The sequence below is a fragment of the Hemicordylus capensis genome, chromosome 13 (genome assembly GCF_027244095.1).
Source record: "Hemicordylus capensis ecotype Gifberg chromosome 13, rHemCap1.1.pri, whole genome shotgun sequence".
NCBI lineage: Eukaryota > Metazoa > Chordata > Lepidosauria > Squamata > Cordylidae > Hemicordylus > Hemicordylus capensis.
Window position 1 is genome coordinate 19,120,492 of NC_069669.1, and position 24,874 is coordinate 19,145,365.

A 24,874-nucleotide genomic window follows, 5' to 3' on the forward strand; every position below is an offset into this window, starting at 1 on the left:
CCTGTAGCAAAGAAGTGGGTTTCCACACTGGGTACGGATTTCCAGCTTGGGGCCCTGAACATGGCTGCGGAACTCCAGTTGCTACTGGACTACAGTTCCCATCATCCCCAGCCACAGTGGCCAACAGCCAAGGATTATGGGAGTTGCAGGCCAACATCTTCAGGAGGGCCGAAGTTGAGCAGGCCTGGAGTGAAGTAGAGGCATAAGATCAAGCCAGTCAAATACAGGCCAGCCAATGCTTGGGATAAAAGGAAGGATGGGGCCCTCGCTCAGTGGCAGAGCATCTGCTTTGCATGCCAAAGGTCCCAGGTGCAATCCCTGACATCTCCAGGCAGGGCTGATAAAAGCTGCTGCCAGTCAGAGCAGGCAATCCTGTGCTCGATGGAGAAATGGTCTGATTCAGCATGCAGCAGCTTCCTTATAGGCCTTAAATCCAATTTCCTAATAAATGCTGTGCATGGAATGTGTGCTACTAGTTATGGCCTCTATAAATGTTGATCCACTGAGTAGAGGAGCATCATGGAAACTGGGATTAAAATTCATTGCAGAATTAAAATTCATCACAGGTTGCAAAATGTGACAGTTGACGGCGGAGAGGATAGAACAGAACTAATGCTGCCAGTTGCACGTTCCTGAAGAGCTGAGCAGCTTTTTGGGCGGCTGCTCCACACCCTAATCAAATTACAGTGTAAGGAGTTGGAAAACAACAGGCACAAGGAAGTCAGAGATCCCTCGGAGCCTTCCGGGGATCTCCTCTAGTGACATCATCCCCCTGAAATTCCATCCATCCCCTGGGTTGGAATAGGCAGATTGCAAAAAGACAGTTCTCAACATGCTCAAACATGGGAAAAGAGGAAGCTGCCGCCTACTGAGTCAGACCCTTGGCCCATCTAGCTTAGGATTGTCTACACTGACTGGCAGCCGCTCTCCAAGGTTATAGGCGGGCGTCTCTCCCAGCCCTACCTGAAGATGCTGCCAAGGAGTGGACCTTTTGCATGCAAAACAGATGCTCTACCCGCCAGCTAGAGGCTCTTCCCTTAACCAAGCCACTCAGCAGGAAAGGGAAACTGTCTTGGTCCAGGGATAACACTGGGACGGTCTGAATTTCTTACGTGCTTTTCCCCGGTGCAGCGGGGAAGTAACTTGCCTAGGGAGCAAGAGGTTGCTGGTTGCTGGTCCCCTCCCCACTGGTATGTTCCCCATACTATGTTTCCCATACTATGGGAAACACCTATTTCAGGCAGCAGCGATACAAGAAGATGCTGAAAGGCATCGTCTCATACTGCGTGGGAGATGGCAATGGTCAACCCCTCCTGTATTCTACCCAAGGAAACCACAGGGCTCCGTGGGCGCCAGGAGTCGAAATAGACTCGACAGCACAACTTTACCTTTACTTTCCTCCGGCTCAGCCAAGATTTTGAAACTCAGATTTAATAACCCAGAAATGTGGGGAAGAGCGATGCTTATTGTTCATGGCATGTTTTCTGGACGGCCAGTACCTTTCGCTACAGTTCTCAAGGAAAGGTCAGCCTCCTCTTGGGGCTCGGCTCTGCTTTCTAGCTTGCACATCCTCGCTTTTCTCTTGTTCTCTACCCACACTCCAGGAATGGCCCCTCGGCTTTTTGACGCCCGAGCTGAAGTCTGATTTTGGCGCCCGCAGCAGCCAAGAAGTGTGGAGCTGCAGCTTTAATCGGAGCCACAGAGGTTGCTCATTCACGAAGCCGAAAGGCCAGCCCATGAGGATGCCCAGCAAACAGTCAGCCCATGCTGGTTTGGGGATTCCATGGGAGAGAGGTCCCAGTTTTTTATGGGGGCAAAACTGTAACCTTTCAGAGATGAAAAGATGCTGCAATTCATTTGGAAATCCGGCCTGAGACAGAGGCCCATTCACACATGATGCTGAACACTCGTACAACAAGTGCAGTGTCCACAGGTACAGATCCATACCCAGGTACAGTCATTCACGTTATGCTGGACGCAGGTACAGAAGCACACGTTCCATATGTACCCCGCAGTTGGAGGGCCTGTATCCAGGTTCAATGAACACAGGTACAGCCATTCACACAAACACGTGCACATGTGTACAGGCCTCTGCATATTGGTAATATCTGAATCGGGCTCATTTCTTTTTGGACATGAATGCTGAGGCAGGGAATCCATGTCCAAGAGAGGGAATGCAGCTTCTAGCTGTTCATTGGGGCTGAGGTGCAACGAGCCAAGAAGGCTGTGTCATATGGGGGGCAGGCCCTTTGGGGGAGCAGCGGGCAGGATTACATCTTATATCCTTACACCACTGAGTACTTATTTATTTATTTACTTACATTTTATATCCCGCTCTTCCTCCAAGGAGCCCAGAGCGGTGTACTACATACTTAAGTTTCTCTTTCACAACAACCCTGTGAGGTAGGTTAGGCTGAGAGAGAAGTGACTGGCCCAGAGTCACCCAGGGAGTCTCATGACTGAATCAGGATTTGAACTCGGGTCTCCCCGGTCCCAGTCCAGCACTCTAACCACTACACCATGCTGGCTGTGTAGGGGGAGAAAGAATAATTGGCAGAGGGGGAGAAAGAATAATTGGCAGAGCTATATTCTGGCATTCTTCTTGCACCCACCCCCACCAGGGACTGGTGACCGCCTAGGTCTGCCTAGTGGACTGCCGGGGCCTACATCACCTCACTTTGGGCCGGGAAGCCTGTCTCAGCCTGCATACTTTGGCCGGTGAATCAGCCTCCCCATTCAGAAACATGAGGTTGATTCATAACAGGCTTACACACCAGCAGGAAATGCAAATCTGACTTGTGTGTGTGTGTGTGGGGGGGGGACACACAGACACAGAACAAGGTGACGGCTTAGCTGAACCCAACTCATGTGTTTATGTGTCGGGAGGTCGCTCACAAGAACCCTTCCCTGCTTCCCATGCGCCACTTTGCTGCAAGAACTTCTCAAGACTATTTCAAAAAATCTACAAAGCGTGGCCTTTTGGGTTGTGGCCCCTCAACTCTGGAACTCCCTCCCAGAAAAGCTACGCCACGCTCCCTCCCGCACGGTCTTTAAGACATTGTTGCAGATCAATCTTTTTAGAGTGGCACGTTAACTATACCTGGGTTTTTTAAAAAAACACAAAACTTTTAATGTTTTTAACGTGTAATTTTAAATGTTGGTTTTATTTGAGGCTTGTTTGTCGTTTGTTTCTGTTTTATTCATTTTGTGTGAGTTTTCTGTAGTGTATTGGTTTTACTGATTCTGTTAGCCACCCAGTTAGTATGTGTGGAGTTAATACTGCAGGTTATAAATATTTTAAAATAACACATACCTACATACATTTATATACCACTTTTCAACAAAAGCGCTCAAAGCAGTTTATACAGAAAAATAAATAAGATGGTTCCCTGTCCTAAAAGGGCTCACAATCTATAATGAAATGCAAGGAAGGCACCAGCAACAGCCACTGGAGGGATGTTGTGTTGGGGCTGGATAGAGCCAGTTGCTCTCCCCCTGCTAAATATAAACAGAATCATCACTTGAAAAGTGCCTCATTGTTCGGTTAGCAGGAAAAAGTACCCAAGCGAAGATGGATCCCAACTGGGAGGAACAACAGCTCAGCAGAAGAGCAAAGATTGTGCAGGCAGATAGTCCTGGCCCTGAGTTCAATCTCCCAGAACAGTCACTGCAGCCAAGCAGACAATATTGTGCTAGATCAGGGCTGGCCACCCAGCTGCAGTTGGACTACAACTCCCATCATCCCCCGCTGCAAAAACTGGGGCAGGGGGTGATGGGAGCTGTATTCCAGCAGCAGCTGGAGAGCCTCAGGTGGGCTACGCAGGCCAAGTCGTTTAACTCACCGTAAAGCCCTTAAAACTTATCTGTTTGGCCTGGCCTTCCGGGGATTTTAAACTGTTTTAATTGCTAACTTGTTCGGCCGGGTGCAGAGCAACTGCACCTCTAGTTCTCACCCCACCACCGCCCTCACCATTTTCACTGCCTGCCCACCCGCCCCATCCTGCCTCCACCACGGTTTTCTTTGCTCGCCCATGACCATTTTCTCCCCACCCCCACCGCTGCTTTCTTCCCCGCCTGCCCGCCCAGCAGCTGGCCGCCGCCGCCGCTTTCTTCCCCCACTCATCCGCAAGCCTGTCCACGAGTGCTACTGCTTTCCTCTCCCCCTGCTGGCAGCTCGCTCACGAACTCTCGCGAGAGCTGCCACGCATGGGATTGGCGATGGGTACGCCTTAGAGAAATATATAGAGAGAGATGGTTTTATACTGTTTTTAAATTGTTTTGTAGTGATTGTTTTTAAAGGACTGATTTGCGAGTTTTGTTTTTGCTGCTGTGCACCGCCTGGAGCCATTTGGATGGGGCGGGACATACATGTAAATAAATAGATAGATAAATAAATAATAAAGCAGCTTCCTGTGTTGACAGCACAGCTGAAACGCAGGCAACATCACTCACAGGGATTAGGTTTCGCTCTCTTACCAGACCTAAATGGCCACAGAATCCTTTCTGTGTCGGAAGAACAAGCACACACACACACCCCCGTGATACTTGCAGAGAGCCAAGGGTTCTTTGACAGGCTTCTTTCCTCAAATCTCCAATTAATTAATAAAATAATAAAACTGCATTCACTACTACTACTACACCACTTTTCAACAAAGGTTCTCAAAGCAGTTGCATGGGAAAATAAATAAACTTATAAGATGCCCCCCCTGTTCCCAAAAGGCTCACAATCTAAAAAGAAACTTAAAGGCAGTCACAAGCAACAGCCACTGCAGGGATGCTGTGCTGTGGCTGGATAGGAGCGGTTGCTCTCCCCCTGATAAAGATAAGGAGATCCCCCATTGTAAGAGGTGCCTCTTTGTTCGGCCAGCAGGCATTCCCCAAGGCCCCTCACTTAACTCAGTGAAACCACAAATTCCCCTTCCCCTCGTAAGGAAGAGAAGAGTGAGAAATCTGCCTTCACACAATAAATCCCCACCAGAGCCACCCTTTAAAGTTCAGGTTCTCGCTGGCATAGCTGAGCTGCTTCATTTAGATATGTAAGTCCCACGGGAGCAAGGTGGCCACACTCATGTGTAAAAGCACCTGACAAAATCAACACCTCCAAGCCAGCATCCCTTTCACTCATATGCACCCTTGGCAGCCTCATGTGCAAAGGGTGGTAGAGAAAAATGCGGCCAAAAGCTCAGGTGTGTTCATATTAAGAGAGCCGGCATAAGCCAGCATGTGTGCCAGAGTGTGGGAGGCATTAAAACAAGCCCATCGCTAGCCTACAAGTTGGGGGAGGGTGCCAAGAAAGAGTAGTAGTTTATCTAGTCCCCATGAGTCCCAAGTGCAAGCAACATTCAGGCCCTCAGAAATTTAGACTGGACCATCTCCTGAGGGCCATAACTGCAATTAGACACAGAAATGTGCTCCCAACAGCAACTGACATATGGCTTTTGCCAGAAATGCTCTATTAGCTGATGGAATATGATAACCTTCATTAACATGACTTAAAAAACAAAAAACCTCACAGAAGGGCAGTTGACTCCTTTGTGCCTGTCCAATAGCATAATTGCTCTGTGCCTTCCAAGATCCGGATGCTTGAAAGACAATTCCTAGGTATCAATACATCTTAACTTGCTGTACATTGTTCCCATCTATCGTGTGTTGAATCTGCCTCTTTGAAAAGACAAATGCTTTAGTCTTTTGATAGTTAATGTTCAGGTGTTAATTGCAGCCACAGGATGCAATAGTGCATAACATTCTCCCCAAACCAACTAGTATTTGAGAAATAAGCACCGCCAACGTCTGTATAGTAATATAGCCAAAGATATATTTGCGTACCTTGGTGGATGAAAATCAAACCAATGAGTGTATATCAAAATTAATTCTCCCATAGCCTATCTCTTGAGATCACATCAATTAATGATTTAAAATCAACAAAGAATGCATAAAGGGCTTCTTTAATATTTGCAGAATATTGGGCAGCAGCGATATAGGAAGATGCTGAAAGGCACCGTCTCATTCTGCGTGGGAGGAGGCAATGGTCAACCCCTCCTGTATTCTACCCAAGACAACCACGGGGCTCTGTGGTCAACACCGAATTGACACCGACTCGACGGCACACTTTACCTTTACCTGAAGATGCTGCCCAGGGATTGAACCTGAGACCTTCTGCATGCAAGCAGATGCTCTACCACTGAGCTACAGAAAGAAACTCAGTGGTCGCTGTACCTTAAGAATGACATTGTAGAACTGGAAAAGGTGCAGAAAAGGGCAACCAAGATGATCAGGAGCCTGGAGCACCTTCCTTATGAGACAAAGCAGGCTGCAGCATCTGGGGCTCTTTAGTTTGAAAAAGAGGCAATTATGGGGAGTTATGATCGAGATGTATAAAATTATGCATGGAGTAGAGAGAGTGGACAGAGAGAAATTCTTCTCCCTCTCTCACTACACTAGAACAAGAGGTCATCCCATGAAACTGAAGATTGGGAAATTTAGGACCGACAAAAGGAAGTACACAGCACATAATTAATCTATGGAATTCTCTGCCATGGGATGTGGTGATGGCCACTAGCTTGGATGGGTTTAAAAGGGTCATGGACAAATTCATGGATGACAGGTCTATCAAAGGCTACTAGTCTGGTTGCTATGGGCCACCTCCAGCCTCAGAGTCATGATGCCTCTCAATACCAGTTGGAGGGGAGCAACAGCAGGAGAGAAGGCATGCCCTCACCTCTTGCCTGTGGGCTCCCCAGAGGCATCTGGTGGGCCACTGTGCGAAATACATAGGAACATAGGGAACTGCCATATACTAAGTCAGACTATTGGTCTATCTAGCTCAGTATTGTCTTCACAGACTGGCAGCGGCTTCTCCAAGGTTGCAGGCAGGAATCTCTCTCAGCCCTATCTTGGAGATGCTGCCAGGGAGGGAACTTGGAACCTTCTGCTCTTCCCAGAGCGGCTTCATCCCCTGAGGGGAATCTCTTCTAGTGCTCACACATCAAGTCTCCCATTCAGATGCAACCAGGGCAGACTCTGCTTAGCTATGGGGACAAGTCATGCTTGCTACCACAAGACCAGCTCTCCTCTAATAGGATGCTGGACTAGATGGGCCTTGGGCTTGATCCAGTAGGGTTCTTCTTATATACAGCCCCATCACCAAATGCAGCAGCAAACCTGGAAACTGGCATTTGTATCAAGAAGTCGGCGATACCAGTGGAGTTAGATGGCAAAACTGATCCAGTCCCTCTCCTTGGCTAATTAATCTTAAAACCACAGAACCTGGTTTTTTAAAAGTGGACAAAAGTCATGATTTCTAGCAACTTGCAAAGTTGTGATCAGACACTACTGCCCGACCAGATTTCTAGAAATGTATCTGAACACAAGTGGGTGGTGACAGGCAACCAAGTGTGCATCAGAAGTGACTGTGGCCCAACTGCACAACATAACCTCTTAGGAACATAGAAAACAGCTGCCATGTTCTGAGTCAGACCATTGGTCGATCTAGCTCAGTATTGTCTTCACAGACTGGCAGCGGTTTTTCCAAGGTTGCAGGCAGGAGTCTCTCTCAGCCCTTTCTTGGAGATGCAGCCAGGGAGGGAACTTGGAACCTTCTGTTCTTCCCAGAGCAGCTCCATCCCCTAAGAGGGTTATCTTACAAGTCTCCCCATTCATATGCAACCAGGGCAGACCCAGCTTAGCTAAGGGAACAAGTCATGCTTGCTACCACAAGACCAGCTCTCCTCTTGCTCTTATCAGAGCAAGATTTTCAAATTTCAAATGCTTCTGGAACTCTCTAGCCAAATTTCATTCACCAACATCTGGTGGGACTTCTGCAGGCTCAAGGCAGCCAAAATATGTTAGGTTTTTGTTCTGATCTCGTTCACTGAAAAAAACTTCTCTGGGCTGGTTTTGGGGTCTGGGTTCAGATTTAAATGTACAAACAATGTTACCAATTTGATCAATCAAACCATGCTGTCTATTGAGTGCCCAGAAAAAAAAATTCAGGGACTTATTTTCAAGATGCAAATCTAGGAGTTTCACATGGCATAATCTATACATTAAGTGTTGCTGGCACCTATACATTAAGTGTCGCTAACCCTAACCCTAACCCTTTCAGTGGTTGATATCCAAACTCAGTTACTCACTTTTACCACCCAAGAGTTACCGGTACTCAAAGTGACTCCTTAATTTCAGTCAGAATACTAGGAACAATTTAATTTGGATGTCACCCTTTGCATCCCTTTTCAGACGGCGAGTCTGTCAGAGAAAGGGAACCACCGCCTCATTGCTTTTGCTACATAAAGTACTTCACAATCTTAATTTCATCGACCTTCTTATTAAAGACTATTTTGGAGCCAGGCATTTAGTGTTTAAAGGGAAAGGACCCACAATAAACCTGCCCATCCGTAATTGTTAGCTGTAAACCAGCCATTAAGAAGTTAAAGGTAAAGTGTGCCGTCAAGTCGGTTTCGACTCCTGGTGCCCACAGAGCCCTGTGGTTTTCTTTGGTAGTATACAGGAGGGGTGTACCATTGCCTCCTCCCGTGCAATATGAGATGATGCCTTCCAGCATCTTCCTGTACTGCTGCTGCCGGATACAGTACCAGCAGGAATTTGAACCGGCAACCTTCTGCTTGTTAGTCAAGCATTTAACTGCTGCACCACTTAAGGTGACTTATTAAAAGATTACTAGTCCATAAAAATAAAAAGATTACAAGTCTACCCACCCACACATACCCATGTTAGTCACTGTGGCATGTTGATAGCCTAAATGAAAACAAGTGCCCTCCTCCAAGTTACAACACTTTGCCAGCTTGGTCAGCTGGAGGAGATTCTCACTCACCGCAGGCGACCAGGCAAGTGACTATTTGCAAGCCTGCTGCCAAATGGGAAACCGAAACACGAGGAAGCTGTCAGTATCGAGTGTCCTATCTTTTTTTGAGTTACATAAGTAGTAATTACTCTGTTATGTCCAAGTATGCAAACCATGTGCAGTTTGTATCTCAGTAGTCATTAACCGAGCCCTTAAAAGGGTTTCCCAGTCTTTGATGTGGGGAATTAAAGAGCCCTGTAACATACTTGTTCAGACGCTAATCTCAAGCAAGAGACATTCCTTTCAAGCAAGAGAAACGTTTTACAAATGCAATCCAAACCTCTTGCTAGGTCAAGAGTTTGCAAAAGGCAGATTTGGAGGTTTCATCTCTGTGTTGATAGAGACACCTTTTGCTCCAGGACATTTGGGAAACGTGTTTCCAGAACTCACTCTGCACAGAAGCTAATGTGTTTCAAATTAAACAATTTGAAACCCTGGAAATTTTAACTCTGTGTAGAGGCCAGGGTCCGGGGTCTATAAAAAAGAATTTTCAGCATCCACACAAAACTACAATTGGGTTTTTTGGGCAGTGGAAGGGCCAGATTGTTCAAACTGTTTGACATTTGTATTGTAGATATGCCTTAAGTGGGTCCTTGTACAAGTTGCACTGCAAATCTACCTGGCACTGTAGTCCTATTGATATGTTATATTCAACACCCATTCAGTCTCTAGGCCCATTCACATGTTATGTTCAAAACTTGTACCAGTGTACAGTGTACACAGGTACAGATCTGTACACAGGTACAGTCGTTCACATGTTATGTTGAACTCTGGAACAGAAGCACACATCCTCTCTGACTCATGCATTTGCAGGGCCTCTATCCAGATTCTCTTTTAAAATGAAACCAGGTACAGTCATTCACACAAATGTGTATGCGTGTACAGACATCTGTACACTTGAACAGCAGACTGTCTGAACCAAGTTTTTGAATGCTGGTACAAATCCATATGCAGGTACAGTAATTCACATTATGTTGAACGCAAGGTAAATCGGGAACATGTTCACTCTGGCCCTATTCAGACATTATGTTACAGCTGCTTCCAGATGTTTGTAGATGTGTACATATTTTTGAGTGCATAACTGTAGTGAACCTAGGTCCAGGAGGGCTCCTTCAAGTGCAGGGCACAGATAGGAAACATACTGCTGTACCTGCGTTCAATGCAAAGTAATGTGTGAATAACTGCACCAGCATACAGATTTGTAACTGTGTCCACTTTGTGCCTGGATGGTATGGATGTTGCATAATGTGTGGATACAGATGTCTGCAGCCTGCATTTCAGGAGGCCTGTACCCAGGTTCATTTTTAAAATGAACTCAGGTACAGTCTTTCACACGAAACATGTACATGTGTACAGATGTCTGACTGGAAGAACAATATAATGTCTGAACATGGCTTGTAAAACTGCTAGGTCTGGAGTCCTGTGCGTGTGAAGGCAGGGCACCCTAGCGAAGCAAAAGTAGTATTTATGGAGCAGCAAACCTCTTGACATACTACCCAGGTCAGTTTAAATGTACATGTTGGTGGGCTTTTTTCTCTGCACAGAGGACCTTCTGCAGACAAGCTAATGCAACCGTGGGCTGCATTAACAAAAGCATTGTGCTTCGTTGAAGGCTGCACAGCGTTAAACTAACAAAAGAACCAAGTGCAAAAATGAGCACATGGGAGGGGGATGCTTTAACTTGGAGTTCTCAACCTTGGGTGCCCCGATGTGGTTGGGCTACAACTTCCATCATCCCCTGCCATTGTGGCAGGGGATAATGGGAATTGTAGTCCAACCTCATCTGGTCACCCAAGGCCGAGGAATCCTGCTTTGACTTGTTCAGCTGCCTGACACTCTCTTTGTTTACAGCCATATTCTGCAAGCCAGCGGCAACACTGACTTTGCCAACACCAAGCAAGATATAGTTTTACACAGACACACATACACACACACACACACACACCTTTCGCTCTTCCCAACTCCGGAGCATATCCAGAGCAGCACTTCCCACTTCCACCCTGTTGCACAGCAAGATCAACTGGTGGCCACATATGGGTGGGCCTTCTCGGTTGCTGCCCCGAGATTGTGGAATGTGCTCCCTACGGAGATACAATCCTCCCCATCTCTGGCAATTTTCAAAAAGCAATTGTAAACGCACCTCTTCACCCAAGCTTTTTCAGCTCTTTAAAGTTTTAAGGTTTCATCTGTGGTTGATTTTTAAATTGTTAAATTGTTTTAAGTTTGGTATATGTTTTTAACTTGTTTTATGCTGCTGTTAACCGCCCAGAGATGAAAGTTCGGGGTGGTGTACAAATTTGATAAATAAATAAATAAGAAAGAGAGATGTGAAGACAGACAAGCCAGCTGGGAGAAGATTATCCACCTCTGGCAACTCCGGGACCCTGAAGATGCACAGGGGAGAAGCAGCGAGCCCACAAGCAAGCCTCTGATGTTCTCGCCCAGCCGTGGACAAGCGTCCCAAACCCAGCACCAGGCAACATTTCCCTCCCACAGAGGGAGACATAAACATCAAGCTCAGAGCGACCAGGCAACCCAGCGTCCCGCAAGCGGCGAGAAGAAGAGTGACAGCCCAGAGCAGGCATCCCAATCATGTGTTTACATCTCCATCCCGCTCTTCCTCCGCAGAGCGCAGGGCTGTGTTTCACCCTCCCAGTCACAACCATCCTGTGAGGTGGGTTAGGCCGAGCGATACGCGACTGGCCCAGGGGGGCCCCTTGCGGGGTCTGAACCCGGTCCTAGCACAACACACTCTAACCCCAACACCCCACTGGCTCTCCTTCTTGCTCAGCAATGGGCGAGACGGTCCCTTCTGCCCAGCCCGGATTACCTGATCTGGAGTAAAAGGAGCACCCCCACCCCGCTCTGTGGATCACTTCCTCTCCCCTATGAGCCCCCCTCTCACCAAGACCCCCCCTTTCTGTTACTGACATCTAATGCGTGGGGGACAGCTCGCCCACCCACACCAACACGTCGCCCCTTCTGCGCCCACCCCCCCCTGCGCCCCCGTGCCCCATTTCTATTTTCCCGGAGGCCCCCCCCCGCCGGACTACACGGAGGACTACACACACCCTGGACTACACTACTCTTTGGGCTTCCTACAAAGAGGAAGTGAGTCGCGCTCCCTCCGGATCCCCAAACTCCTGCAAGCCGCCGCCGTCCGGGCTGCTTGGATGGTTTCAGCCCCCCCCCCCCAGTATCTCCAAAGCGCCTTTGCGCAAGGCGGCGCACAGAGCAGAGCGAGAGATGGGTCCAGACCCGGGTGGGTGGGAAGGAGGAATCCTATCCACGCAACGTCCACACGCAGGGAAGCCCCAGCAGTAGTGGGGGTCACCCCCCACCCCCTAGGCGGGTTGGCTCCGAGTCAGTCCCCCGCTGCTGCTGGCACTCACCCAGCGCCCTGCTGCTGCAGCCCGCGGCAGTGCTGCTCGCCAGAGGTCCCCTTTCCACCCTCCCGAGCCCAGGCGGGACCCAGCTTGGAGAGATCTCTCTCCCGGGCCCAACCTCTCCCTCTTACCTCTGGAAAGGGAGCCGGACATGGCTGGCTGGCTTTCCCGCCCGCTTTCGTCCCGGATCGAGCGTTTCTGGCTGCTCAGATCCGGCCAGAGGCGCAGGTGAGGAGGAGGAGGCGGCGGCAGGAGACGAGAGGGCGCGCAGCGCATCCGCAGCCGGGCATGTCCGGGCTCTTCTTGACGCACCAGCCTCCAGAGCCAACAGGTGCGCCACCGCCGGCCGGTGCCCGCCCGAGGCTGCAGAGAGAGGCCGTAGTCCCCGCCCAGGCCAACTGGCTCTCCGCCCCCATTGGCCGCTTCCTCCAAAAAGGCGGGGTCTTGGGGAGGGCTGGCCACGCCCCTTGCCCTCTCCCGCCCGCCCCGCCACCCCCTCGGATTCTTTCTCAGGTGGCGCGAAAGGAAATGCCGCCTGCCAACCTGTGCTGCGGCCCGTGGCGTGCACGCTGAGGCCGTCGTGACTCATCGACAACAATCTGCTCGCCCTCCGGGTGTCACAAGAGTCAACGGTTGTTTTCACCTGCCACTAAGGGTTTGGTGCACGTTTCGTTGCAGGGGTTGCGCTATCGCAGGGGGCAGGAGTAGTGTCAATGAGGCCCCCGATCAGAGACACTCCCGATCAGATCATAACCTCTGGATATTGTGGCTGGGCATGATGGGAGTTGTAGTCCAACAAAATGCAGGGAGGCAAGGCTGGAAACACACACACACACACCCTTAGCAGATTCCTGCTCGGAGCGGTGTCCAAGGCCTGGGGTAGAAGACTCCTAAAGTATCCCTCCATTTATGACATTCTGTGAAATATTATATTGATTCATGAAGTGCCATCAAGTGGGTGCTGACTCTTAGCCCCCACATAGATAGATTCTCTCCAGGATGGTCTCTCTTCAGCTTGGCCTTTAAGGTGAATGCAGTGGTGCATTCATTGCTGTCATCATCGAGTCCATCCACCTTGCTGCTGGTCGTCCTCTTCTCTTGCCTTCAACTTTTCCCAGCATTTTGGACTTCTCAAGGGAGCTGGGTCTTTGCATAATGTGTCCCAGGTATGATAGTTTGAGCCTGGTCATTTGTGCCTCGAGTGAAAATTCTGGATGGATTTTTTCTATGATCCGCTTGTTTGTTTTCCTGGCTGTCCATGGTCACCTCGAAAGTCTTCTCCAGCACCAAAGACTCATGTATTCGCAAGTCAGGGATGGGCGGAAATCACCTCTGAGGTCATTTCTACCCACCATTTTGAGCACAGGAGCCATTTTGTGGCTCATTTTTGTGCAGAAGAAAAACACGGTTTTTCACAGGAAAAACCCACAATTTTGGACTTGGGAGGGCATTGCTGGACAGTCAGGGGGACACACAGCACAGTAGAACACACACACCCATTTCCCCAGTTTCAGTCCATTTTTAGCTGCCTGAGGAACCCAACTTCCCAATTCCCATTGCCCTAAAAGGTAAAGGTGTGCTGTCAAGTCGGTGTCGACTCCTGGCGCCCACAGAGCCCTGTGGTTTTTCTCTGGTAGAATACAGGAGGGGTTGACCATTGCCTCCTCCCACTCACTATGAGATGATGCCTTTCAGCATCTTCCTATATATAGGTGTTTCCATAGTCTGAAAAACACATCATTGGGGATTTGAACCAGCAACCTCTTGCTCCCTAGGCAAGTTACTTCCCCGCTGCACCATTGGGTGGCTAATTCCCCACTATCCACGGTTTTTCTATCCCCCTCCCCGTGCCGTGGAATGGAACCCCTGCAGATAACAGGGTTCTCCTGAATTTGAAAAGAAGAAAAAGAACAAACCAACTCACTAGAAGCATGTGAGGGCAGACATTTGCATGTGCGCGTGTCATTTTATCTGTGAAAATGGTTGCCAGCCTTGGGTGCTCAGACGTTGATGAGGGGACTACAGTTCCCATCATCCACAGCCACAATAGCCTTGGGTGATTCCTACAGGCTCGGACTGGCTCACCGAGCAGCAAGGCGTTTTCCTGGTGCACCCTCCTGCGCTCGCTGGGCTCTCCCCGCGCCAGCTGCCCGGCTCCCCTTTCCCCCCTCCCTGTCCGGAGAGCCCCACCCCCTCTCCTTCCGATTGGTCGTGAGAAGTAGGCTCGGACTGCCCTGCAGGGCAACGGGGCATATTCCCGGGGTGCCCCACCTGCCCCACCCTACCTGCTGCACCCCACCCCACCCCACCTGGTTTGCCCCGCCCCACCCCTGCGCCCCAACTCCCACCCTTAATTACCCATTCTGCTTAAAACCTGCCCCTCCCCACATATATTCCACCACCCTCTCAGTGCCCCCAGTCCGGCCCTGGATTCCTACATGCCAGCTGGTAAATGGCTGGCCCAAGGGGTCCCAGCCTTGGGTGCTCAGAGGCTGTTGGACTACAACTCCCATCATGCCCAGTCACAATGTCCCGAGGCTCTGATCTGGGGCCTCATTGCTTAGGAGTCTGTTCCCGCCACCCCCACACTCCCACTTCCCATCCCTCCCACCCCTTCCACACTGATGCCATTTGGTTTGTTCCCAAATCTGTCAAGAATGGTACAGGTCAAATGGCACTTCCCTTTCTGTGTAAGGGGGTCTGTACGGCCTTTGGATGTTCGGGTTTTATGGTGGGGAAGCCCCCACAAGGTACGAAACCTCAATCTCTCCTTCAGGAAGGAGAGCTGGCCTTGTGGTAGCCAGCAGGAATTGTCCCCGTTGCTAAGCAGGGTCTGCCTTGGTGTGCATTTGGATGAGCGACCACATGTGTGAGCCCTGGTAGATATTAGGGGATGGGACCATGGCTCCATGGTAGAGCATCTGCTTTGCATGCAGAAGGCCCCAGGTTCAGCATCCCTCACATCTCCAGGTAGGGCTGGGAGAGACTCTTGCCTGAAATTTTGGAGAATCTGCTGCTGCCAGTCAGGGTAGACCAAGCTGAGCTAGATGGACCTATAGTCTGATGGTAGACCATAGCTTAGTGGCAGAGCTTCTGCTTTCTATACAGAAAGCCCCAGGTTCACGGCCCGGTATCTCCAGGTAGGTCTGGGAAAGATTCCAGCCTGAATCCTTGGAGAGACGCTGCCAGTCAGAGCAGACAGTGCCGAGCTAGGTGGACCAGGAGTCTGACTCGGTAGACATCTGGTCCGCTTCCTCCGTTCCTAAAATACTTGCTTCCACTGCAGTGGCTTCCATAGAACTTCACACTGATGAATGACAAGATGATTCTGTGCTAGAGGAATGTGTCTGTGTTGCCTTCAAATACATCTGTGTTGTATCACAACGTGGCAAAGCAATATCTGTGCATTTCCCAGCACATTTCTGCAAATATTTCTGCAAATATTCACTGCCCTGATTATGCCTCTCTTTCCTCATCAGAAGGGTGATGATCTGTGCTCTTTTGAAATGCTGTTTCCTTGCATCAGGCAGCTCAGCATTGCAGAAATCCCTGCTGCAACCATTCTGGGCCCAGTCACCTGAGAGTTAAGTTACTTCTGAGGCAGCACGGTGCATAGCACAGGGCTGTTTGTGTGTGTGTGTGTGTGTGTGTGTTTGTTTTGCAAGGGCTCAGGGCCCAGAGGAGTTGTCTCAGCACTGGGGTCTGCAGTAAGCCAGTTTATGGTGCCTGGAGACCTCCTCCTCAGCCAGAATGCTGATTCCACAACCAGCCAGGCAGATTCGACTCAGTGGCCAAGGGCGCCCTCTAGGATGCACTACTGGCCTGAACGCTGTCAGCTGACCCCACAGCCTGAATATGGCCATATGGGTCACACAAGTTAATTGGGTCACTCACAGACACCAGGCCTTGCAAAATGCTTGCATCCAAATCCTGGGTCTGAGCAGATGTGTCGTGCTAAGAAGCCAAACCCACAAGAAGCCACAAGATCCCCACTATATAACGAAGAATGCACAACATTGTGGATGTGGGCAGTGTGGCACTCTTACCCCTGGACTTCGGGGCCAAAGTCCAGGGCCTTCACACCCCCTGGGGGCCCCCCAAATCCTCTCTAGACCATCCTGGGTGGTGTGGTCGCTGCCGTCTTGCACTTGATCATGATCTGTGCTGGGTGCTTTAGAGATGGAGGGGGGAGAGGGGAAAGAAATTTGTGGGTTGGGAATAAGTTGCATGTTGAAATGTTTCTGTTACTGAAACAGTAGATGGAAAGTGGGGGCGGGAACAGACTTCTAAGCAATGAGGCCCCAGATTTGCATAAATATACCCCACGTGTTAAAAAAAAATACTGTGTTTGTCACGGTGTGTGTGTGTGTGTGTGTGTGTGTGTATAGGGGGATGATGCTTAACTTCATCCCAGTGGGAGGGGGGGCCTCCAAAGGTCTTTAGGACCAGGCTGCAAAATTACCTAAGTGCAGCTCTGGATGTGGGTGTCCTTTATGCTGACTTAAGAAATTATATAAATCTTAAGATCAAGATAAATCTAAAGATCAAGATTCAACCCAAGATAAAGTGTATCTTCATAAAGATACACTTGTGAGGATGATACAGCCCGTTAGATAAAAGTCAATACAGGTACAACCTATATTTTTGCTTGCTTGCTTGCTTATTTATTTATTTGTAATATTTCTATACTGCCCCAAACTTGCGTCTCTGGGCAGTATACAGTTAAAATAATTTAAAACATCAAATCAATTAACAATGGAAACCATTAAAAACATTTAAAACCCAGTATTAAAAATTTACAAAGAATAAATCTAATTAAAAGCCTGTGTGAATACATGTGTCTTCAATGCCTTTTTAAAAGTTGCCAGAGATGGGAGCACATTCCAAAGTCCAGGGGCAGCAATGGAGAAGGCCCGTTCCCAAGTAGCTGCCCAACGAATCGGCGCCAACCATAGATGATATATCGTACTACAAATCCACAACAGTGACCCAGTGACCTCCATTTCATTGTTAAACTTCATCAAGTGGTCAAAGTTTCTGCATGATATTTAAAAAACGGGGTTCTGGAATATCCCTTACACATAAACTGGCCAATTGAATATCTTTTTTTGGATCATCATCATCTTAAAAAATATATACAGGTGAAACTCGAAAAATTAGAATATCGTGCAAAAGTTCATTAATTTCAGTAATGCAAATTAAAAGGTGAAACTGATATATGAGATAGACGCATTACATGCAAAGCGAGATAAGTCAAGCCTTAATTTGTTATAATTGTGATGATCATGGCGTACAGCTCATGAGAACCCCAAATCCACAATCCCAGAAAATTAGAATATTACATGAAACCAGTAAAACAAGGATTGTAAATAGAACAATATCGGACCTCTGAAAAGTATAAGCATGCATATGTATTCAGTACTTGGTTTGGGCCCCTTTTGCAGCAATTACAGCCTCAATGCGGCGTGGCATGGATGCTATCAGCCTGTGGCACTGATGAGGTGTTATGGAAGACCAGGATGCTTCAATAGGGGCCTTCAGCTCTTCTGCATTGTTTGGTCTCATGTCTCTCATCCTTCTCTTGGCAATGCCCCATAGATTCTCTATGGGGTTCAGGTCAGGCGAGTTTGCTGGCCAATCAAGCACAGTAATCCCATGGTCATTGAACCAGGTTTTGGTACTTTTGGCAGTGTGGGCAGGTGCCAAGTCCTGTTGGAAAATGAAGTCAGCATCCCCATACAGCTCGTCTGCGGAAGGAAGCATGAAGTGCTCCAAAATCTCCTGATAGACGGCTGCGTTGACCCTGGACTTAATGAAGCACAGTGGACCAACACCAGCAGATGACATGGCTCCCCAAATCAACAGAGACTGTGGAAACTTCACACTGGACTTCAAGCATCTTGCATTGTGTGCCTCTCCATTCTTCCTCCAGACTCTGGGTCCTTGGTTTCCAAATGAGATGCAAAAGTTGCTCTCATCAGAAAAGAGGACTTTGGACCACTGAGCAACAGACCAGTTCTTTTTTTCTTGAGCCCAGGTAAGACGCTTCTGACGTTGTTTGTTGTTCAGGAGCAGCTTGACAAGAGGAATACGACATTTGAAGCCCATGTCCAGGATCCGTCTGTGTGTGGTGGCTCTTGATGCACTAACTCCAGCCTCAGTCCACTCCTTGTGAAAGTCCCCAACACTTTTGAATGGCCTTTTCCTGACAATCCTCTCCAGGCTGCGGTCATCCCTGCTGCTTGTGCACCTTTTTCTTCCACACTTTCCCCTTCCACATAACTTTCTATTGATGTGCTTTGATACAGCACTTTGGGAACATCCAACTTCTTTTGCAATGACCTTTTGAGGCTTTCCCTCCTTATGGAGGGTGTCAATGATGGTTTTCTGCACAACTGTCAAGTCAGCAGTCTTTCCCATGATTGTGATTCCTAATGAACCAGACTGAGAGACCATTTAAAGGCTCAGGAACCCTTTGCAGGTGTTATGGATTGATTAGCTGATTGGAGTGGGAGTCGGACACCTGGAGCCTAGACTGTTGAACCTTTTCACAATATTCTAATTTTCTGGGATTGTGGATTTGGGGTTCTCATGAGCTGTACGCTATGATCATCACAATTACAACAAATTAAGGCTTGACTTATCTCACTTTGCATGTAATGCGTCTATCTCATATATTAGTTTCACCTTTTAATTTGCATTACTGAAATTAATGAACTTTTGCATGATATTCTAATTGTTCGAGTTTCACCTGTATATCCAAAAAAAGATATTCAATTCATCATAAAGAATTATGGTACAGGAAGCTGTGACTTTAGGTTACAGGAAAAGAGGAGAGCTGGTCTTCTGGTAGCAGGCATGAATTGTCCCCTTTGCTAAGCAGGGGCCACTTTGGTTTGCATTTGAATGGGAGACTACATGTGAACACTGTAAGATATTCCCCTTAGAGAACAATTTCATCATTGTACAATCTGATTGTTCTATACTTTCATTTACTGATTGGATCAATTCCATTGACTCACATATATGTTTTCGTTGACACATTAATGACCATCCTATTTCATTCTTAGATGCCACCGTGTACAAGGAGGCTAATAACATTTTGGTTAAGGGATATCGTAAACCTACCGACAGGTTTTATATCCTTCATTATAAGAGTATCCACCCTAGACACATCAAAGATAATATCCTTTTTGCACAATTTTTAAGATTAAAAAGAAACTGTACCAACAGCCATATCTTTCACCAAGAAAGGGACGTATATTCCCAGGGATAAAGACAGGGGTTTCCTCCCACGTACTATCGAGAGTGCTGCAAAATGTACAGATGGAATAGCCAGACATAGGTTATTTGATCTAAATTGTTTTGATCCGTGGAATCCAGTCCCTTAGCAAGTTCCATTAAAATAATTATAGAGAGACATTGCCATATTGTTCAAGATCTTCCAGACTGTGATACACCAACAAGTATGGGTTACCAAAGGATGTTTGGATCGATTAGTACACTCAGATATTAATCACACTATGATGAGTTCAAATACCACCAGAGTCACTGGGCATTTTAGGTGTGGCCATTGCTCTTGCTGTTTTCAGTCTTTGCAGATTAAGCAATCTGTCAGTCCCAACAATGGTTATTCAATAACATTAAGATCTTTTACGAATTGTCTTATGTCTCATGTCATAGGAACATAGGAAACTGCCATATACTGAGTCAGGCCCTTGGTCCATCTAGCTCAGTATTGTCTACACACAGACTGGCAGCGGCTTCTCCAAGCTTGCAGGCAGGAATCTCTCTCAGCCCTATCTTGGAGATGCTGCCAGGGAGGGAACTTGGGACCTTCTGCTCTTCCCAGAGTGGCTTCATCCCCTGAGGGGAATATCTTGCAGTGCTCACACATCAAGTCTCCCATTCATATGCAACCAGGGCAGACCCTGCTTAGCTAAGGGGATAAGTCATGCTTGTGACCACAAGACCAGCTCTCCTCTCCTTATATTTGTTATTTACCCCATTCACTTCTTTATGTGGGTCAAACTAGTAGATAATAAAAAACTCATAATTGAGCACAAAAACAAAATTAGGATTGGTAACCTAGAGTTGATGGCACATTTTCTGGAGCGTAACCACAGTGTAGATGATTTAAAGTTCTTTGCTATTGAAAAGGTTTTTGCATCTGGCAAGGAAGGAATGGATCCGATAATGAAGTTATTCCAATGTGAAGCATTCTGGATTTTCAGTTTGAACACCTTAGTACCTCAATTAAAAATTGGATTTCTCATCCTTTTAATAACAACAACAACAACAAAGCAAAAGTTGAAAAATCCACAACAAACAGCAAGTGCTGCCTTTGTAAAGAAGCAGATGAAACAGTGGACCACCTAATCAGCTGTTGTTAAAAGATCGCACAGACTGACTACAAACAAAGGCATGACAAGGTAGCAGGGATGATACACTGGAACATCTGCAAAAAAATACAAGCTACCTGTAGCCAAGAATTGGTGGGACCATACAATTGAAAAAGTTGTAGAAAATGAAGATGCAGAAATATTATGGGACTTCCGACTACAAACAGACAAACATCTGCCACACAATACACCAGATATAACTGTAGTCGAGAAGAAAGAAAAACAAGTCAAAATAATCGACATAGCAATACCAGGAGATAGCAGAATAGAAGAAAAAGAAATAGAAAAACCAACAAAATACAAAGATCTACAAATTGAAATTGAAAGGCTGTGGCAGAAAAAGACCCAAATAATCCCAGTGGTAATTGGCGCCCTGGGTGCAGTTCCAAAAGACCTTGAAGAGCACCTCAACACCATAGGGGCCACAGAAATCACCATCACCAATGACAAAAAACAGCTTTACTGGGAACAGCCTATATTCTGCAACGATATCTATAGCAACAACAACGACGATAATAAAATTCAGCCATCCCAGGTCCTTGGGAAGGACTCGATGTCTGGATAAAACAAACCAGTCAATAACACCTGTCTGACTATGTAAACAAGAGATAATAATAATAAATAAAAATTAAACTACTTTGTTAGCTGCCGCATAACAAATACTGTAGTTCTCTGGGCAGCTTACATTAAAACATGAGATAAAAACACACAATGCATTAAATCATAACAGACCAAAAAAGGGGGGGTGGGGAGAGAAACTACAAAATACAATACAAAACAATTTAAAAGACATTTTGAAAAATCAGTTAAAATCAGATCAAAATTTAAAAGGCTTTTTTGTACAAAATTATCCGTGTTTCTGGCATATGTCTATCAAATACACATATTGTAAGTTTTCAGAATGAGTATCTATCACTGGGTAGTATACTTTTATATAATCAGTTACAGAATTACAGTTGACTTCCAGCTACTGACCCCTGCTAAAATTGACCCCTGCTTTTAGTGTTGATTCTCTTATATTTAGCATGGGGAGAGCAACCGGCCCTATCCAGCCCCAGCACAGCATCCCTCCAGTGGCTGTGGCTGGTATCTGCCTTATGTTCCTTTCTAGATGGTGAGCCCTTTTAGGACAGGCAACCATCTTACTTATGTGTGAACTATTTTTCTATGTAAACCGCTTTGAGAACTTTGGTTGAAGAGTGGTATATAAATATTCGTAGTAGTAGTTGTAGTAGTTGGTTTATAAATTGTGTCCATGCAAGATGGGTCTTGCACAGTTTTCTGCCTTGCTGGAATGGTATAGCAAGCTGGTAGTTTAGCATATCTCCTTGAAGAAATAGAGGTGATTCTATGTATTGTGAGTTTTATACAAGCCTTTTGCTGAATGTTGACTTATTTTACAATATGTTACTTGATATAAGTTTTTTAGGGGTTGATATAAGTTTATATATAAGTTTATATTATAAGTTTATAAGTTTATATTTATAAGTTTATATTTATATATTTATATTATTTTATAAGTTTATAAGTTTATATTTATAAGTTTATATTATACCCTAACCCTAACCCTTGATATAAGTTTTTTAGGGGTTTTTCATATAAAGCACTTATTAAAGGTTTGTAGAAGATGTTGCTTGAATAATTTTCTATCTTATTGGCATGTTATAGTAAGTGGGCTGTTTCAAGATATCTTTTAATTATAGATGGTTCTGTGAATTGTGTCTTCTATACAAGCTTTTTGCTTCACATTCCTGTAATGAAGCAAGGTATATATTGTGAATTTTCTGAGATATAATGCACTTATAAGCATATGATTATGAACTATAATATAATTGAGTTGTATTATTTCTTTGAAGAGTGGAGTCTGGAACATATGGACCAATATCACCAGGGTTATCAAGTTTATGGGATTTCTTCTAAGACTGTTGCTAGCTGGTTGTTTTAGTATATCATCTTGAAGCAATGGAGATGATTCTACACATCAGTGGAACATGTGGATGAATACCACCAGTGCTATCAAGCTGCACTGAAGCTTTCTAATTTCTCTATGATTATTCTCCATTTGACGAAGTTTAACAATGAAACGGAGGTCACTGGATTAGTGTTGTGGATCTGTAGAATGATGTAGATCATATGGACTTTTATACTATGGATTGTATTATCCTCATAAGTGTATCTTGATGAAGTATTATCTCAGGTTAATCTGAGGGAGATTAATTGTCTCAGAGAGAGGAGAGCTGGTCTTGTGGTAGCAAGCATGACTTGTCCCCTTAGCTAAGCAGGGTCTGCCCTGGTTGCATCTGAATACAACCCTGAGTGTCTGCACACACAGATCTATGTAATGTCTAGTTGCTCACACAGTATCTTCAGTTCACAGACAGTAGAGTACTTCTTATCGGGAGCCTCCTCTTGAGGAGACCTGTGCTCAGGTTCACTTTTAAAATGAACGTATGTGCAGTCATAGGAACATAGGAAGCTGCCATATACTGAGACAGACCATTGGTCCATCTAGCTCAGTACTGTCTACACGGACTGGCAGTGGTTTCTCCAAGGCTGCAAGCCAGAGTCTCTCTCTCAGCCCTGTCTTGGAGATGCTGCCAGGGAGGGAACTTGGAGCCTTCTGCTCTTCCCAGAGCGGCCCCATCCCCTGAGGAGAATATCTTACAGTGCCCACACATCTAGTCTCCCATGCAAATACAAACCAGGGTTGGCCCTGCTTAACAAAGGGGACAATTCATGTTTCCTAGCACAAGACCAGCTGTCCTCATTCACACAAAAACGTGTATTTGGTGTGCAGACCTCTGTATGCATGCCTGCCATGTCTGAAGAGGGCTACTCTGAGATTCAGCTGAAAGATGTTTCTCTTGTTGTTGGGTCTTAGCAGGAACTACAGAGATGGGCAAATGTCCTTGTAGGGAAAGGACTCAGGCATGAGCTCACTGCAGGAGCAAAACAGCAGCAGACACATACTGGGGAGTTTTCATCTTTCCCACCCACCTCAGTTCCATACATTCTTCTCCTTCCAGGATCCCCTACATACCATGGGCCATGGGAAGGAAGGTTCCTGCTGAGAGCACTCCTGGGGAGGGGGTGGCAATTAAACACCCAACTGGACCTTAAATCTCAGTCTGGGGACCCAAGGCTTAAGTGCAGCAGGATCGAGTCAGGAGCTTGTTTTCACTTTTAAAGAGCACCCGCATGCAGGGGTCTGACTTGAGCTTTTACTCCCTTGCAGTCCATTCCCCGCCCCAAACTTAAGTTACCCCCAAACAGCTCTCCAACCCCAGCACAGCATCCCTCTTCCTGTGGCTCTTGCTGGCGTCCACCTTATATTTCTTTTTTTGATTGGAAGCCCTTTGGGGACAGGGAACCATCTGTTTTGTATCATGACTTTTTCTGTGTCGACCACTTTGAGAACTTTTGCTGAACTTGCAGGCCCATCGCCAACCTAAAAGTTCAGGGTGGGCCACACACAAGAGGAGGAGGAGACACCTTTTGGCCTGGGACACTTATTTGAAAATGGGGGGGGGCAGAGAAAAAATTGAGGGGGCCAGGCACATCCTAGGCCCCCCTGCTATGGGTCTGTATTGAAGGGCAGTATATAAGCATGTATGCGGCTAGTAGTAGTAGCAGTAGCAGTCTTCAACCTCAAAAGGTGCATTGTGTGTTGCCAGAACCTAAGGGGTATACTCGTGAGTCAAAAGGGCTGTAAGCCAAACCTGCCCACCCACCCCCGCCCAATGCTGGGCCTGGACCATTGTGGTACACATACATACAATGTGGATTACACTTGAAGGAATACTTCCACATTCTTGGAGTGTTTTACTATATTATTATTATTATTATTACTTACTTAATTAATATTGTTATATAATGCAGTGGTTCAGTTTCATCAGTGACAGAACTAGGGTAAAGAAGAGAACTCTTAGCTCCATCAAGATCAACTGAAACGTTAGGAAAAAAACCCATTTCAGATGGGTGTGTTAATGTGGAATCTTTTTCATAAATCGAACATGTGGGACAAACATGGGGGGCGTCCCGGCCCCCCACAAGTTCACAAGAGCTACTTGCTAATCAGTTGCCAGCCACCGAATGGTGCAGCGGGAAAACGACTTGGTTAGCAAGCCAGAGGTTGCGGGTTCAAATCCCCACTGGTATGTTCCCCAGACTATGGGAAACACCTCTATTGGCTCTGTGGTCGCCAGGAGTCGACACCAACTCGATGG

At 46.7% G+C, this 24,874-nt stretch overlaps 1 protein-coding gene across 2 annotated transcripts in view; it reads right to left on the reverse strand.

Moving 5' to 3' along the window:
* The window catches only part of MAP2K3 (mitogen-activated protein kinase kinase 3), a 55,622-nt gene extending 42,970 nt beyond the window's left edge, over nt 1-12,652 (reverse strand). The window contains exon 1 of one of the 2 annotated variants that reach the window (XM_053276587.1): nt 12,378-12,652. In XM_053276587.1, coding sequence (XP_053132562.1) covers nt 12,378-12,522 — 145 coding nt within the window. In that variant the 5' untranslated portion in view covers nt 12,523-12,652. The remainder of the gene's footprint in view (nt 1-12,377) is intronic. The other variant, XM_053276586.1, reaches the window with a different exon arrangement.
* Between the last annotated feature and the right edge of the window lie 12,222 nt (nt 12,653-24,874).